The sequence below is a fragment of the Pleurodeles waltl genome, chromosome 2_2, assembly GCF_031143425.1.
Source record: "Pleurodeles waltl isolate 20211129_DDA chromosome 2_2, aPleWal1.hap1.20221129, whole genome shotgun sequence".
Taxonomy (NCBI): domain Eukaryota; kingdom Metazoa; phylum Chordata; class Amphibia; order Caudata; family Salamandridae; genus Pleurodeles; species Pleurodeles waltl.
Genome location: NC_090439.1, coordinates 925647760 through 925666424, shown reverse-complemented (window position 1 = coordinate 925666424; position 18665 = coordinate 925647760). Strand labels below are relative to the sequence as shown.

General features: G+C 45.2%; 1 protein-coding gene across 2 annotated transcripts in view; it reads right to left on the bottom strand.

The window, feature by feature from the left end:
- Window positions 1-18665, bottom strand: part of LOC138282757 (fibrocystin-L-like) — a 735329-nt gene that overhangs the window by 73082 nt on the left and 643582 nt on the right. For both annotated transcript variants that reach the window (XM_069220628.1, XM_069220629.1), the window contains exons 74-77: window positions 8989-9146; window positions 3046-3181; window positions 2075-2425; window positions 1302-1453 (exon numbers count right to left, since the gene is read on the bottom strand). In XM_069220628.1, coding sequence (XP_069076729.1) covers window positions 1302-1453; window positions 2075-2425; window positions 3046-3181; window positions 8989-9146 — 797 coding nt within the window. The remainder of the gene's footprint in view (window positions 1-1301; window positions 1454-2074; window positions 2426-3045; window positions 3182-8988; window positions 9147-18665) is intronic.

The following is an 18665-nucleotide window of genomic DNA, read 5'->3' as shown; positions in this document are numbered from 1 at the left end:
TTCACTGATTTTGGCCCCCTTCGTAAGGGCTGGTGGAGGCATCGGGGCCCCCAGGGATCGTGGGCCCCAGGAGGGGTACCATCAGGAGTAAAGATGGGGTGCGTGCCACTCCCCACTACCCCATAGTTCAAGGAGGCCCCCACATTGCGCAGAGGAGCGCCGGGGGCTCCTTCTTTGTTCTTTGGGCACTGGAGGTGCCTTCATCTTATACAGGTACTTCCTAAGGAACAATATATATTGCCTATGTTCTTCTTAGAGACTTTAGTGATTTATATGTTGCCTACCTGTTTTATGATATATTTTTCTGACTTGCCATACATTTTATATTGTTCCTAATATGGGCGTTTATGATATTCTTATGACAAGTGCTTTGGTGTAATAACGTGTTTCCTGACTACTGCTTATGTTGCAGAATACTGAGTAACCTGTGTGTTATATGTGACTACTGCTAGTTTGCAGAGTAACTAATGTGTAATGTTCTGACATCTGCTAAGGTAGCAGGATATTACTGATATGTGATGTTTGGTCTAATAATTGCGTTGTGTAAAATACAGTATATTTTCATATAACTTGGTGTTGTGTTTCCTTTGTGGTAGGGATAGTGTGTCACGAGTGTTGTGTGTGTTGTGCATACTCTTTACACATTGCATCAGGGATAGGCATGACTGCTCGTGCCAAGCTACCAAGGGGGTGAGCAGGGGTTATCTTGGACGTGTAACTCCCTTGCCCTGACTAGAGTGGGTGGGTTCTGCCTGGCTTAGGTGCATACCCTAGCCCCCCGAAACCCCATTATAAACAATCCCCTAAGGGCTATGCTCCACGCAGGAAAAGCTGTGATGATCACATCACTCCCACTTTGATCACACTCAAGTGGCTGCCTTTTGCAGCCTTTTGCATCCTAAAGATAGCAGGCCTGATTCACAATTGTAAAAGTACACTTTTGTGTAAGTTTACAATTGTCTGCTTTTCAAAAAAGTATATTTCTAGTAGTATCTTTACAACTGTGGAGTTACTGCATATAAAAAGAGAGGAAGGCACCAATGTAAACTGCTTGGAAGTAAAGTTTTCAATTGACAACCTACTTGTAAACCTCTGGCTACACTCATCTGTATTATCTGTAACCTACCAGTTTAGTACTGTCACATACCATTACATCTCTGTTTGTTCCTTACCTGTATCTTATCTTACACTGTGCAGCTCCCTGACACCTTCATTACATGTTCACACTTTATAAAAATAAAGAAAATAACTTTTATGATTTATGCTTAGGAATGGTTATTCCCCCCTGATGGATGTTTTACCTGCTGCCATTTAGGGTCATCTGGAGGCGGAGGGGGCTCTTTCACAGCCACTGAAGCAACAGTAATATTGAGGCTACTGCTGAGGCTCCCGGTAACTGCGGCCTCGGCAATGCTCTGGGAAATGTTTTGAAGCTCGGCATATTGAAGCTGCCCTGTATGTAAAACAAGATAAGTGAACGTCAAGAAGATTTATAGCACGACTGCTGATTTTTAAGTGGATCACAAAAGTAATGTTAAAAATAGCTCCTTGTCCCAGTGCAGGGAGACTTTCACTAAATTATTTTTAGGTCTGGGTATGGGCAGCTTTAGCTTCTGCCAGACTTTTTAACTATCATTTATTTAGGATACACTTGAAGTGGGTTTTGCCTCTGCCCAGAGATTCATTTGACTATCCTTAAGGCAGTGCACATTTCCTTCCCACGTTAAACTAGTGGCTGTTCGGTGCATCATTCCGCTTCCATACATATCTCCTTTTTGCTGACCACTGCTCACTTTAGAACAACAGATCAAAATAATGAAAATACAGTTTTTGTTTCTGTTGTTTAAGCCGCAGTTGCAGTTATGCTCTGACACCTGTCTTTCTCCTTGGCTGCTGGTAGGAGATATTCTGACGTCACGACTCATCTGTAATAACTTATTACAGTCGCGCAACTACATCATTTCTTTATTACAGGTAACCGTAGACATCACAACTGAACCGTAATAGGAGCACTAGCGATTAACCTTTACACAGAGATTGCAGGCTCCCATGTATTATAATGCAAGACACTTGCCTGTGGTGTTGGCACTGTCGTTTGTCATCAGAGTTGGAGGATCTGAAATTTGTACAGTAACAGACAATCCGGTCGCCCTCTTCCTGCGCTTACTGGAAGCTGCAATGATCTTCGTGATGCGGATTTTACTTGCTGGGATTTTGAGGAAAATTGCAAGATTGTTCACTAAGTTCTTCCCTTCGTAGAACTGGTCCACGGTCATGGCGGGGAGGTTAAATCCAATCATGAGCAGAGGGGACGTGCGAACCTCCACAGGCGTTGACCCTCTAAGCAAGATGTATAGCATCTGATAGGTGCTGTCGAAGTAGTTTTCACCATGAGTAGCGGAGTTCAATGCTGGGAGAAACTCTTCTACGGAGAGAATAACAGAACGCAGACACTCAGGGGCTTGTTTTCGAGTAGATATACAAAAGGTACAGTGCAGCTACACTAAGTAGTAACGTGTTAATCAAAATGACTGTAATCAGCATAGAATGCTTTATTATTACACTGAAGTGTTTGAGTAACTAAGTTTGCAAGTACCAATCTCTTATCTATTTTTTGGGAAGGCTGTGAGTGTATTTTAACTTCCTTGACCAGGCATTATTCATTGTTCTTTTGATTTATTGGATTGCAAAGAAAATGAGATGAGGTATATCCCGATGTAAGCATGGAATGTTGCTGTGTAGCCCACCTGCATTCTGCGCTCCTTGTTTTCGCGTGTGCATGTGCGTGTGTGTCATCCATCCAACTAGGTATGCAGTCTTCTGGCTGTCCATGCATCCACCAATAAATCTATACACCCACTCATCCATCCATTCATAGGCACTCTCGCCTACAACTGTAATTTTCACAAGACAACGCGTTAGTTTGTTGTTCATGCATTACTATGAAACAAGAACGTATTTCACTTAGACCTGAAGGGTGACTGATAATTAATTTGCTTCTGTAGAAATATTTGTGAAGATCAAGAAGGCATTGCAAGCACCTACCTGGGTATTTAGGTTCTTTATATGTAAAGTCGGTTCTGTCCGCATTCCACTCAGCATTCTTGGGGCCAACAAATGCATTGTTAACAAACACATCCAAACGCTGAGGATTTGAATAGTAAATTGCGACTCGAACAGCCTATGAAAGAAAGACGGAAGTTACGTCAGAATTATGACACAATGGTGATGTACTTTGCAAAGGATAAGATGGCTTCCATGAACATATATATCAGTTCCTATGAAAGAACGCAGCCATCGCAAGGCACTGGTTATATGCCTGAGAATAGTGCATGCAACTAAGCAGTGAGCTAAAAAGCAGGTAGATCTGAATTGAACTATCTCTACACTTGGTGAAGGAGCCATTTTGTTTATTTTTTTAGAAAAACAGCTAAATTGTATCTGTGAGCAGAATTCCTAGACAAAACTCAAAGATAAAAGCTTGATAGATAGCCTCAAACATTCTACACAGAGAGAAAGCAGCTTGACAAAGTCATAATCATGGCCAATATCTCATCCTCATCTGTGGTGTCATCCCTAGTACACAATTCCACTAACCTCCCTATGCAACAGGACGCTATAAACTAATGCCAGGTTAGATCACTTAAGAATTACGGATCGCTCCTCAGCGAAAAATGTGATATATGCGAAGTTAGTAATCCTTCTGGTGCACTGATATATCATAAAGAAGAGGGCAACATGGTCTATTTGGGCCTTTTACTTCCTGTTGGTCGTTTCCTGTTTGTTGGTATTTAAGGGCTGTGATTCTTTCTCTCCTTGCGCTGCAACACTTTCTGTTTGGATGGTGTCTTCGCTCCTGCTTCCTTGTATTCCGGTGCTGGTTCTCGTCGGTTCCAGTGTATTTTCCTGTATTTTGCTCCTGCTGTTACTTATTCTTTTTTGTTCCTGCTGCAGGAACCTATCTTTTGGAGGTTTTTTTCCCCTTTCAGGTTTTTTTTCCCCTCTGGCACTACTTCTGAGGGACACGGCCTGCTCTTGGCGTACCCATTGCCTGCAGCACCGTGGCTACCGGAAAGAGTCGCCCCTACTTGGGCCAAGGCCGAACATTCAAGAACACTATCCATGCCACTCGCTCTGCGGCCTCCAGGGTAAAGCAGCACGTAAGTCGTGACAGAACTTTTACTAAAGGCCTTACATTAAAGTCTGACCATATGATGTTAATATTCCCCATTGATTGTCCCTTTCATCCACCAGTCCAGCGATTTTAACCACTCAAGTTAGAAAGTTGTCAAACTTAAGTCTGGCTAGCTTCCAAAAGGACCGGACAGTGGGTGACCTTATTTCAACTCTATCGGGAATAGTAGGTGACAACCCAGGCACGTTCTTTAAAGCTTTGAGTTCTAGATTAAATATTTGTCCCTCTTAGTCTGAGTAGTAATCATTTAGTGTAACCAGTATGAGCACTACAGCCGTGGTGTAGAAAATCAGAAAGAAGAAAGACAAAATTATAACCAGCCAAAGATAAACAGGCATGACAGAAATACAAGAATAAAGTGATTAGCCATGCAAAGAAGGAGTACGAGGCTACTCAACTAGATCAAGATAACCAGATCACTTTAGAGCTCTTTAAGATATTTAAAAAAACTCTCAAATCCTGTATATGTAAGTCAACTGCTAGATAGGTGGCAAATCATTCTCAGTAGAAAACACTGAAAAACTCAGAGTGAAAATCAAGCTTTCCACATCCCCTCATTCCAACCTTTTTGATTCTTGAACATCCTTTATTGGGAGATGAGTTTGTTGATTTTTTGCTTATCCCAGTCCAGGGGTGGGAACGAAAAGTGGAAAAGGCAGGCTCTGTGCCTGAGGACTGTCTGCCTGCAAAATAAAAAAAACTTGCCCTAACGTGGCACCACTAGTGGACATAGGCCCTAAGCTAAGAAGGATGATCCCCCTCCAGTAACAAAGCAAATGTTAGGAATATTTCAAACTGTAATACTAATGCAAAATTGTAGATGTGTGGTGCAGAAGCAACTGATGCAATATTCGTAGAACATACCACCGATGGTCACTTTTCAGTCTGGTGTTCGTCTAAGCTATGGTTCAGAATTAGCTGCTGCTGATAGCTCAGAACAACTGTTACGGCCTACAGACCGGGGGCAGGAGGCACCAATTGGTTTGTTGGAAATCTTAGTGCCTTTAAATGCTCTTGATATCAAGTTCTGCAGCAGAGGCTTGACCACTGCCTGGAATCAGAGGAAATGCGTATGCATGGCTACCGTATTTCCTGGCTGACTGCTGACAAGTATCGCTTGCTACATCGAGACAACTTCCGACCTAGACAACTGAGTATGGTGATCAGCACAGCTCTTCCTTCGCCCTGCGCTTGCCAATGAGTGGAGGTCACCACCTGCCAAGGAAGTTTGGGGCTTTGACCTTAAGTGACAATGATATGTTAATGATAAACAGATAATAGGTAATCTAAAAATAGAACAGCAAGAGAAAAAAAACGAGCTACCTTAGGCTATTCGAAAACTACGGGTGGATGCAGAAAGCAAGGCAGCCAATTACAGGTGGGAAACTGACACTGACGTTTGGCACTCCTGTGCTTTGTGGCTCTCATGTTCATGGCCGGATGCACCGAGCGAACCTGCTCTTATGAGCGATGTCCTCACGAACTTCAGAATGAACTTGAATTATCAGTTATATAAATTATCCCAGGTAGATTGTTGAAGGGAAAAGGTGTCACTTTCAATTAAAATTGTAAAAAGATTTTCTCGCAAATCTTGATACATCTGACATATTAACTCTCATCAAACAATTGTTCTATCCACCTGGATAAATAGGCGAATATTCTTTATGCCGAATACAATGCCACACAAATCTATAGACTGCTAGGTTTCAGAACAAAGATGCATGAGCCATAAACGTGTGCCCATCATTTATAATCGAAACTTCAACCAATTGTTTCCAAAACATAGAATCGGAAATCAAAAAAAGCCACGTCTGGTGGCATGACTATTGCCCCTCGAGATGCCTCTTTAGAACTTCACCACTCACAACTATTTAACTGGTCAAAAGTCTCCATAATTCAGAAATGTCATGAACAGGTATTTGTTTGTAAGCAAACTTCTCAGGTCCTCAGTCATGGGAGCTGCACTAAGTTGACAAAAGCACACAATTTATAGAACTAATTGAAAAACTCAAACACATTTAGGCCCTCATTTAGAACATGGCGGTCTGGACCGCCATATTCTGAACGTGGCTGAAACGCCACAGTGGAAACGCCGCCACCGCCAGACTCCTGCCACCAGGCAGCCTGGTGGTGTTTCAGATCCACCAGGGCAGCACTGCAAACAGCTCTGCTCGCCGGATGATGCACTTGGCATGGGAAGTGCAGGGGCCCCCATGCACAGCCCCGTCACACAAATGCGCGCCGGGTGCTGCCGCACCGGCCGCACTGCCACATTGGCGCCGGCTCCATTTGGAGCCGGCGTCAATGTTCAGGCCCTGTTTCCTGCTGGGCTGGTGGGTGGAAACACTGTTTGCACCCACCAGCCCATCGGGAAGTTCATTATGTGGCTGGCGGAGGGTCCATCGCACTTGCTGTCTTCTGACGACCGTCAGCGCAGATCCCACCGAGATTATAATGAGGGCCATAGTGGTAAAATAACCAGAATTACACACTGAACAAGCACTAGCAACACAAATAGCTCAGACTTATAACTGAAGACCCAGACCTATGGGCTTTTCCAGTGTTTGTTTTATTTTGACACCATACGAACATCTTGAGTTTTTGAAAAAAAATCACACTTGGAAAGAATGCAAGCATGTTTGCTAGACATGCGTCTTCACAGCTCAAACATAGACAAATTGTGACCCTAGGTTGACCTGTAATGATGGAAAAACAAGAGATTGTTTTGGTCAGTTCACATTGTCTGCATCACTGCAGGAGCTATCAAGCCGAGTAGGTGAAGTTGGACAAAGGACCAGAGGTTGTTTTAAAGCTATTTTAGCCATGTTTTAGATGTGTTGTTTTAAGCTAACTAGGCCTGTCGCTGTGCACTTTAACCCTGTTACATTTTATTCAGTACTGCTTTATTTTTCTAGCAATAGTCACATTTGTGGTGATGTTTTATTTTCTTTAGCTCATTGTACTTTTGCCTAGGAGAGCATCACATCCTTAGTAGGGCATTTATTTCACTTTGTGCTTTCTCCAAGGCCACAGTCAGATAGGGTTTGCTGACAAACGTGGTATGCTCTCCAACAATCACAGTAAACTCACACTCATACGTGGGGACTATTTCTTAGAATGTCAGCTGTTTTAATATAAAAACACCCCTTTGTCCCAGACACATTAGAGGGAGATTCGAGCCAGATGACAACAACTGTATACTGATTGCTTCACTGCAGCTACTTGTTTAGACGGCCGGATCCCTTATCCACATGGGGACGGTGTCTCTCGAGACTACAGGTTTCTTCCTCCAGGTATGAGGGATGATGTACCCCCAGGGGGGAAACCCGAAGGGCAGATTAGGCTGTGCTTAGACATAGTGTAGGTAGGATAAATATATATATCACACCTAGTGACAGTATGGTAGGACTATTCTTGTCTTTTACTTTGTTAGTCACCTGCTTGTTTTTATTGTGTTTTATCATACTAGTTATTGCAAAATATGCCTTTATTATTTAAAATGCAGTTATTTCAATAAATTCTTATTGAACTATATTCTGCCTCTGTTGACTTTGCCTGTATCAGACCCCTTGGTAACTGAGAGAAAGGGAAGAGATCTGATTGACCTCGATTTCCCTGAGGAGTCTTTCTTGTCATGCGCCCAGTTGCCTCAATCATCTCGGCCAGAGATGAGGTGCTGCTAGTTAGCGGGAGAACCCGGATTAGGCCGACAGGTGTCATGTGGTGTGGAATCATACTTAGAACCCACAATCCATGTGATCCTGTCTCCCAAATCCAGTAGCCTCATTACCATAATGAGAACCTACACATAAGTCTGAGGAGCACATTGTACCTCATTTCTAGCTCTTTCTCACTACCAAAGCAGGGTGGTGAGTCCCTTTGCTTTGCTTGCATTAATACTCATTAATGCCTATGATACTGGTCTGTTCTGGAATTTCTTAGGAAAGCAGACAGCCCTGAGTACATCAGTCCCATCAATATTTTTTATCTGGGAATCTAAATGTCCGTCTCTATGTTTCTGAGAATGTGTTCCCACCTGAGGAATGTTTTCTAAAATGAAAGGCTGGATGAGCGTACCGCAGAAAACTGTATTTCAGGTAAAAAAAAATATACTTCTAAAGAGCACGACAAACTGTCACAGAGTCATTTAAAAAAATAACATTGTCACCTGCTTGCTACATCCTTAAAATGTACCATGGTGCTAATGGCTTCACGGGGATGCCCTAAAGCTGCTCGCTATACATTTTGTATCGCGTAGTGTGCTCTGTGGTGTGTGCTGTGTGTAGTAGTGACATCTGGGTCTATCAGCTAGCTAAAGAACTCTGCAGTTAGACATTACAAATGTCAATTTCCTCCAACATGCTTTTTGTGATACACCATAAATGACCTCTAAAAAGGGTTACATCCCAATTGCATCCACCAGAATTCCCATAAATATGATACTTAATTTAATGAGACATAAGCAGTGACCAATACTGCTCAAATGTAAAGATGTACAAATTAATGTACCCTTACTGCAACTGCTGGATAAGGGGAAGGAGCTGCCATATACTGTAGGTTCGAAACAAATCTAAATGAGGTGTAGGAGACCGTGCTACTAAGAACTTGTCTGTATAATATAAAGCTGTAGTATGCTCATTATAATGCTTTCCTTGTTTGCAATATTGATTTCCATATTGTACCATTTAAGCTACGCTAGAGGCAACGTTCATTGACTGCATCTATTTACTGGTAAATCATTTTTGACGTGCAGTGTAATTAGTATAGCTACAAACAGGTAGGATAAGCCTTACTTTTGTGTCATCCGCGTTGAGGAGCATTAATCGGAGTTTCTGAGGGGTGGTGCTTGTGAAAAAGATATCAAAGTGTTTGCCACTTGCTACAATGCTGTGAAACAAAGAAATTCTCTTCCGACACGTGGATCCTGAGCACCAGCCATGATCCTGTGGGCCTAAAAAATACACAATTAAAGAGAAACATTAAAACACTTGAAGGCAGCTCACAGGAGCTACTATATGTGCATGAACAAGTGAGGTGATACTGCAGTTCATGCAAAGGTTCCAAGCATTTAACAGCTCTCCAGAGGCATGACATAGTGTCACCCATTGCATCCACCAAGTTAACAAGGATTCTCTCTGATTGAGAGCTAATGGTAGGATTTTGTCACGCTAGATGTAGCTGTCATCTGCCACCACTCATCTGGCATTAGGAGACATTTTCTGCTCTGTGAGCCCATCCAGTGTTGCTGTGCAGATCAGAGTGGTTTGGAAGAAGCAAGAAATTCCTTACATTTGGTGAATCTAGGCAACAACTATACTTAGGGAGACCAGCTCCCTGATAAACAAATGCAACAAGGAATGCCACCACGGGATTTGGATGTCCATGTACACTTTAGATCACCCAAAGTCAGCAAGCTGGGCATGAAAGCTCAAGATGAACAAGTGTGTAGGATTCAAGTTTTCTTCTACGCTCACCCCTTCTGTTACTCATTTGTAAATATTGACAGGGCCTATAACTTTGTAAAACAGCATTGCCATCCAATTGAGAAGACCGGGCATGCACACTCTAATGATGAGAGTAGAAGGAGGGAAAGTAGATAGAGGACAGATTCAACACATTGTTTATAAAACACAGTGAATATAATCATGGAGAGCATAAATATGACCTCTAGATGTTTTGACATGGGGTGAGTTTAATTGTTTTAGTGTTTGTGTGAGTCAGGTATTATTGCTTATGAGTAGCCAAGTAACAGATGTTGAGAAAAGAGGTTACAGAGGAGACTAAGAATTAATACAGGGAGAGCAGAGTTATGGAATCATCTGGTACTTTTGCTACCAGTAGGAAGTTACGTTTTCATGTTTGATGGCAATGTGATTATACATTCATGTTCTGGAGCAGAGAGAGCAGAGACCATTTGCCATGTTTAGGAAAAGGACAGGTCTCCTTGCATGTGGGTCCATGAAAGGCCAAGAGCCCATATTTTAATGATGCAGGAAAAAGTAGTGTATTCATGTCAGGCAAGTACATGAATCCCTTGCTCTAAGTGTTCATGGACTCTGGAAGGAGGGAAGATAGTCTTGTCAGTGGATTCTAAAAATATGTGATGTTTACCTTTGGAGACCTAGAGAGGCCATGAGAATAGAAATGTTTGTTGAGAAGCTGCAGGGTAAAGTAGGTATTTTCGTTAGTGGTGTTGCAGAGGCCTGTGTTTCTTGTGTGACAAACTGAGAAAGGTTAGATAGTTGTGAATGCTGAAAAGGCCATATAATCTAGCTTGCAAAGTGAATGCAAGAAGAATCACGAAAGGGTCAAGCGGAGATAGGTGGTAAGATTCACCCGGGATACTGGTGTCCATATAAGAGATGCACTGGAAGCACTACCATGTGAGCCCCTGGAATCCCTCACATGAATCTCGGTACTGAGAGGCCCCTGATTCATGAGAATCAGACCCTTAGATGCAGGGGCGTATCTTGGTCAAAACTGTTAGGGGGAGCGAGTCTGAGATTTCTCAACAAGCAACATAGGGCCTCATTCCGACCCGGACGGGTGGCGGACGCCGCCCGCCGGGCGGAAACCGCCCAAACACCGCCCCGTGGTCAGAAGACCGCGGGGGGCATTTCAACTTTCCCGCTGGGCCGGCGGGCGATCTGCAAAAGATCGCCCGCCGGCCCAGCGGGAAAGCGCCTTCCACGAGGATGCCGGCTCCGAATGGAGCCGGCGGAGTGGAAGGTGTGCGACGGGTGCTGTGGCACCCGTCGCGCTTTTCAGTGTCTGCTAAGCAGACACTGAAAAGCAATGTGGGGCCCTGGCATGGGCATGGGCATGGGCACTGCAGGGGCCCCCAGGGGCCCCATGACACCCGTTCCCGCCAGCCAGGTTCTGGCGGTGTAAACCACAGAACCAGGCTGGCGGGAAGGGGGTTGGAATCCCCATGGGCAGCGGGAAACCGGCGGGAGACCGCTGGTTTCCCGTTTCTGACCGCGGCGGTCAGAATGCCCATGAATGCACCGCCAGCCTGTTGGCGGTGCATTCGCTGCCCTCGGCCCTGGCGGATTCAATCCGCCAGGGTCAGAATGAGGGCCATAGTGTGCAAAACTAAAGAGGACAGAAGGCAGGCTCTGCCAGCAAAGATAGAGGTAACAGTCTGGGATAATGACAGTAGTTCTACATTACTTGTCAAATGACATTATGAACAGCTTTAACATATTCTTAGAGACATAAAACACAAGTTAACACAGCAACTATCTGAAATGGAATAATGTCGTACACATGATTGTGCCTGCAGCTGAGTGTAAAGTGTACTGTTGATGTAGGGCAATATGTGAGTTTAGCTTTATCTGGAAGTGTCTCTGAGGCGGGAAATGCTTAGCCTGCTGGATGGTTTGGAGTAGTTTTGTGTGCATGACGGTACCAGGAATTATGCTGGAAGCTTACGTTTGGTGCAGTGCAGCTGTTCTTCCTAAGATCTACGTAATACAGGGTTGGCCTGTGGGAGTGAAGCACGAGGAGAGAAAATGCAATCTCCAATGTCTAAAATGCAAAACCCTCACATCAGTCAATTGAAAATGTCAAGATATTGATTAAATAAACATAACATCCATTTACCTACTTTTGATGTTGTTCAAGTAAAGGAAACCCCACATGCAGCACCAACCTGCTAAGGAAGGGTACCCAAGACCCTTGCTCTGCTCCTTAATACCTCATCCCTTCCATGTCCATAGCAGTGCTGGTAATGTTCTACGAAGGCTGTCAAGCACACAAATATTGCACGTGTAGAGTGTAGAGATTTGAGCTTATAAGTGTCAGAGAGGAGCTGTGAGAGAGAGTCACGCCAAATTGACTGGAACTCCCTCTCCTGACAATAGCCTAACAAACATCAAAATGATCCTGGGAGGCCCCTTACCCCACAAACATTCAACGTCAAGCTTTCACTTCAGATTGCTAATCCATCACCTATCATCTTCATTACCCAATACACCAGGAGAAGGGGTCTAGAACTTGGCATGCAATTATGGTGAATGTCGAAATCCAGCATTTGGTCTCTCTATAACAGGTCATATAGTCTCATCCTCATTGATTAATATGCTTTACTTTTTTTTTTTTTACAAGCGCACATGTGTAGCAACTATACTGACACTTTTTCTGTGAGACTGACATTTCTGGAGATATCCTACTATTTTCAAAAAGCTGCAAATGAGGGGGCGTAGCTTAGCAGCTGAACATGGCGGCCACCTTTTGAGAGGGCTCCTGGTGGTCCGACAAAATCCTTCAATATCCACCACCAAGCACCACAGGGAACTGCACCACTTCAAGGCTCCCCCTGGAATCGAGTTAAACCCCGTTTGTTGCGGGGAGTGGCAAGGAGTCAGGTGACACACAATCGTGCATCTCGTGCCATGAGGTGATGGCGGCCAGAGGGATAGACCGGAACTGAAACTGCATCCAGCATCACTCACTGGAGGCGAGAGTGGGAACCCCCCTCCAGTGCCATCCGCAGCATGGATCCTCAACTCCAGGTGGCCAGCCACGGGAGGTGGCGGAGAGGTAACATGACACTCATCCCCAGGGCCTGGAGTCAAAATACAGACACATTGGGAGGGAGGATGATGGATTGTGGCTGGCCGTGAGGGCACGGGGTAGGCCGACTGCTCTGGAGGTGAAGCGGGGGTGGCGGTCGCCCCCCCTTGGTGCATTTGGGCCCTTGCAGTCTGTAGCTGATGGCCCCTTTCATAGCCTGTGGCCTGGGAGACGGCCTGCCTGAGATTGCCCAGGCCGGGCCTGCATCCGGATTGTGGCTCCTTGTGGCAGCGAGGACAGAGCTGGATAACTCCTGGATAGGCACACAGCCCAATGTAGATGGAGGGGCCCACGCTCTACAGCCTTGCTCACTGCAATCAACATTTGTTGGACCCTCATCGCTTCCTGGGGTGCAAAGGCGTTTTTGATCTAAGGGTCCACCATTGGCCCGAGGAGCTGACTGCTGGGCCTGTCCAGCCGTTCAATTGATAGCCAGAGAGAGAGTCATAAATAATCCATCATGACCAAAGACAAGCCACCTCCTGGCTCAAAACAACACTATGGACCAATAGACGCAGTAGAGTGGCACGGGGCTGCCCCTAATGGACAGCCAGTGTCACACCCAGATACAGTGACACTGTTGGCTACAATTACCCAATAGAGAGACATTCTTGACTCTTTGATTAGTATGGTTGGCTCAGACATTACCTCACTATGGCAAGAATTGCATAATGCGGTAGAGCGAATCACTGAGGCTGAGACTGGATCTGTGACAAGTGCTGCCACATTGTGGGAGGCGCTCAAGCCTGTTCTGCTTTACATTGATATGAATTTGTGGGTGGAGGATCAGCAACGTAAAAACACGAGACATACACACATTAGAGGTGCACATCAAGACTTGTGAAGAGGGAGGGACGACCTCTGATGGGCGAGGGACACATAAGCGAATAGCCTTGGCTCAGCAAAGATATGGTCATCATCTTATAGATGAAGCCAAACTAATATGGCAAGCCAGAGTAGAACTTTACAATGGGGCAATAAATCCAGCAAATTATTGTATCAGCTCTGCCAACATCAGACATACTCCCTCAATCTACCGTTATTGAGCGACGAACAAAAAAACTCTGATAACCAACCTGTAGACACTGGCCCATAAATTTACATCATTCTACAAGGTGGTCTATACCCGACAAGAAATACTCACACATGAACAGATCCTGGATTTTGTAAATGTCCTACCTGTGTGTAGGTTGTCTATTGAGGCTCATAAGTGCCTAGGAGAGGCATGATGGGCAGCCAGGTTGTTCTCACGCAAGCCAATCCTTGCATGAGCAGAGCCCCAGGGCCCAATGGATTCCCTGTGAATTTCCTAAGGCGTATATGTTTAAGTTGTGGAAACACCTATTGAACACAATTCACCCCTCAGTAGAAGACGGCCTTCTGCCTCCAGATTGGCGATTAGCGTCATGCCTAAACTGTGGTGTTTCAAAAACTGGGCCGGCCCCCGGAGAACCCATCCTCATATCGCCCAATTTCTCTACTGAATATAGAGGTCAAACTTTTTAACCAGAGCACTTACAAAGGCCGGCTTTAAGTCAGGATGGGTCACTCACCATATAATACGGATGGCTTCTAATACATTGACTCTAGCCGGTTGTCTTAGATGACCAGTGGCCATCTTATCAGAGCACTTGGACAGAGAATTTGATTCAGTCAATTGAATACATGTTTACTCTATTACGAACACTGAACTTTGGACCCAGGTTAATTTCATATATTCAGATATTGTATTCAGATATTACAGCATCCGTTAGAATCACATGGCATATCTCTGAGATCTTCCAGAGAAAAAGGGGAACACGTCAAGGGTGTCTCTCACCCTTATTATTCACCCAGGTGATAGAACCCTTAGCTGAATGGGTCAGAATAGATCCACTGGTCCAAGGCTCAAAAGTACATTTACACATATAGTATGGGAATGCACTCGCTGAAGCCATTCTGTAAGGGGGTCACGGGATATCTTAGTGCAGTCCTCTTGCACACCATACCACTGGACCCTGAGTTAACACTTCTACATATAGCCGAAGGCATGTGGGGGAAATCAATATCAACCTACACTGCCGTTGCTGGGTTTCACCGTAGCAAAGAGGGATATAGCCAAGTATGAAAATTGGAGCTACCTCCCGTGTTGAGTGTCTGGAAGCAAGGCCTAGGCCATTGTATGGGTTTAGAGATGGGCAGACTATAGGGGCATCTCCCTACCCCTGATTCATTACCCTCAATCAGACATAGATGACATGAATGTTACCGTGTAGCAGACATACCTCATGTGTGTGCAACAGCCAACTAAGGAATATCCACGGGAACTCAGGGATGCGGGAGGTGGTGGGATGGGCGGTGGAACATGATGTTAATGTTATTATTTCATGGTTAATGTGATTATATGACATTACTTTCTGGCTTCGGCTGGAACATGTTGGAAATGTAATAAAATATGTTTTAAAAAAGCTGCAAATGAGCCTTCTAAAAATATCTCACTGGTTACCTGAATGATAAAATACACCTTGCATGGCTCATGCTGCAGTTTGCTGTTAGTGCACAACTAACAGAACTATTTTACCAAGTTTGTTCCTTTAACTCACAGGTTAAACAATGTCTCTGCAATGAAAGCATTAACACACTGAGCTGTTATTCATAGACTACATATTTGTGGCCTAGTGTCAGTGCGCTCAAGCAGGCACATTAACCTCTAGGTGATTTTGGGAGGATTCTAACATGTGGCCAAAATATAAACAAGTGAATCCAGCAAGTGCATTAACCTAGTGTGAAATTGTTGTCACCTACTCGGAGCACACCGCCTACTACTTTAAGCTGATCATGACTCTACTGGGCTACTAAGCTGGTCAGTTATGTGAGAATTGTAATCACTCACTCCCTTTAAGTCTACAGGGTTCAAATGCGCTTGCTCTTAACAGGTCGATTAGGGAAATTGGTGCATGGTGACTCGTCCCCACAGTTTCTCCCTCTTTAGTCAGCATGATGAGAGCCTGAACATCTGAAAGCTTTGTTGCAGTGCCCTGATCCCTGTTAAATAAAATGTTAACTTTGAATTTTATCTCATGTGTGATAAGTGTGATCAATATCAAACATTTATACTATACTGAATTTAACCTAAATTACTCTCATCAATCTTCAGATTTAGTTCCTTGGTTTTAGATTTGTGAGTCTGACACATGGGATATTATGTGTCGCATACAGCTACAGAGGCCTAAAGAGATGTATATTTGTTCCATATCACAGCTCTTGATCAACTTGCAGAAAAATATAGGCGGTGACAAATTTCAAAAGGAACACACACAATGGCACAGAAAGGCTGTTTAATAGGATGCACTTCCTAGAGATTTGTGAACAATTAAACCAGACCACACCTGGTACTTTTAATAAGACGTTCCCTGGCAGACACACTTACTACACTGTTGTTAGAAATGTTTTTTTTGGTTGGCAGTCAGGTTACCCTCTGTCCAAGCAAGAACCCTCACTCTAGTCAGGGTAAGTCACACACAATTCAAATGATCCTGTGCCCAACCTCTGGTAGCTTGGCACGAGCAGTCAGGCTTAACTTAGAAGGCAATGTGTAAATTATTTGTGCAATAAATCATACAATAACATACACCACACAGTGTTTAGAAAAATATATAATATTTATCTGGGTAATTGCAGGTCAAAACGATCCAAGATGCAATATGAAATTGTAGAGATATCACTGAAAAGTGATATAAAGTGTCTTAAGTCTTTAAAAAGCAAACAAAGGGGGTCATTCTGACCCTGGCGGTCATGGACCGCCAGGGCCAACGACCGCGGGAGCACCGCCAACAGGCTGGCGGTGCTCCCATGGGCATTCTGACCGCGGCGGTACAGCCGCGGTCAGAAACGGAAAACCGGCGGTGTCCCGCCGGTTTCCCGCTGCCCTGGGGAATCCTCCATGGCTGGGCTGCAGGCAGCGCCGCCATGGGGATTCCGACCCCCTTACCGCCAGCCTGGCTCTGGCGGTCTTGACCGCCAGAACCTGGCTGGCGGTAACGGGTGTTGCGGGGCCCCTAGGATCCCCTGCAGTGCCCATGCCACTGGCATGGGCATTGCAGGGGCCCCCTAACAGGGCCCCACCAAGATTTTCAGTGTCTGCCAAGCAGACACTGAAAATCGCGACGGGTGCAACTGCACCCGTCGCACCCCTTCCACCCCCAAAGTCTCTTTCAAGCACAAAGTACCTGGTTTAAAGTGGAAAATCTCCGCAAAGGGCCACAGAGGAAGAGATACGTGGAAAAATGGTGTGTGCGTCGGTTTCTCCCCTGCACACACGGACTTGCGTCGTTATTTTTCACACGGGGAAGTCGTGCGTTGTTTTCAGGCACGCGGACAGTCTCCTTCTGCGGTTTGCGGGATTACCAGATGTCCCGGGGTCTGTGCGTGGAATCCTAGGCTTGTTTTCCGGCTGCGTGTCGTTCGGGTGGGCTGTGCAAGGAATCTTCTCCCTCACGGCAGGCGTTGATTTCCTTTCTGAAGTCATGCGGCATTGTCCAGGCGAGGCCGTGCGTCGAAGTTCCGGTTGCACCGCAGGCGTCGCGTCGAGCGGCGTCTTTCCGGATCGGCATGCAGTACATTTTTCACTGCGGAGCAAGCTGTGCATCAAATATTTCGCCGCACAAGACGTCCAAATGAAAAAGAGAAGTCTTTTTGGACCTGAGACTTAAGGGAACAGGAGGCAAGCTCTATCCAAGCCCTTGGAGAGCACTTCAGCAGCAAGGCAAGAGTTCAGCAAGGCAGCAGGGCAACAGCAAGGCAGCAGTCCTTTGTAGAAGGCAGTCAGGTGAGTCCTTTAGGCAGCCAGGCAGTTCTTCTTGGCAGGATGCAGGTTCTGGTTCAGGTTTCTTTTCCAGCAAGTGTCTGATGAGGTAGGGCAGAGGCCCTGTTTTTATACCCAAATGTGCCTTTGAAGTGGGGGAGACTTCAAAGAGTGGCTAAGAAGTGCACCAGGTCCAAGTAGGGGGTGTGGCAGTCCTTTGTGTGAGAGCAGGCCCTCCACCCTCCCAGCCCAGGAAGACCCATTCAAAATGCAGATGTATGCAAGTGAGGCTGAGTACCCTGTGTTTGGGGTGTGTCTGAGTGAATGCACAAGGAGCTGTCAACTAAGCCCAGCCAGATGTGGATTGTAAGGCTCAGAAAGATTTAAGTGCAAAGAAATGCTCACTTTCTAAAAGTGGCATTTCTAGAATAGTAATATTAAATCCAACTTCACCAGTCAGCAGGATTTGGTATTACCATTCTGGCCATACTAAATATGACCTTCCTACTCCTTTCAGATCAGTAGCTACCACTTCAATACTGTATGAAGGCAGCCCCAATGTTAGCCTATGAAGGGAGCAGGCCTCACAGTAGTCCAAAAACGAATTTAGGAGTTTTACACTACCAGGACATGTAAACTACACAGGTACATGTCCTGCCTTTCACCCACACAGCACCCTGCTCCAGGGGTTACCTAGGGCACACATTAGAGGTGACATATGTGGAGAAAGGGGAGGTTTAGGCTTGGCAAGTACTTTTAAATGCCAAGTCGAGGTGACAGTAAAACTGCACACACAGGCCTTGCAATGGCAGGCCTGAGACAAGGTAAAGGGGCTACTTAAGTGGGTGGCACAACCAGTGCTGCAGGCCCACTAGTAGCATTTAATCTACAGGCCCTAGGCACATATAGTGCACATTACTATGGACTTTTAAGTAAATTAAATAGTCCAATCAGGTATGATCCAAGGTTACCATGTTTAAAGGGAGAGAGCATATGCACTTTAGCACTGGTTAGCAGTGATAAAGTTTGCAGAGTCTAAATGCCAGCAAAAACAGTGTCCAAAAAGTGGAGGGAGGCAGGCAAAAAGTTAGGGGTGACCACCCTGAGGCT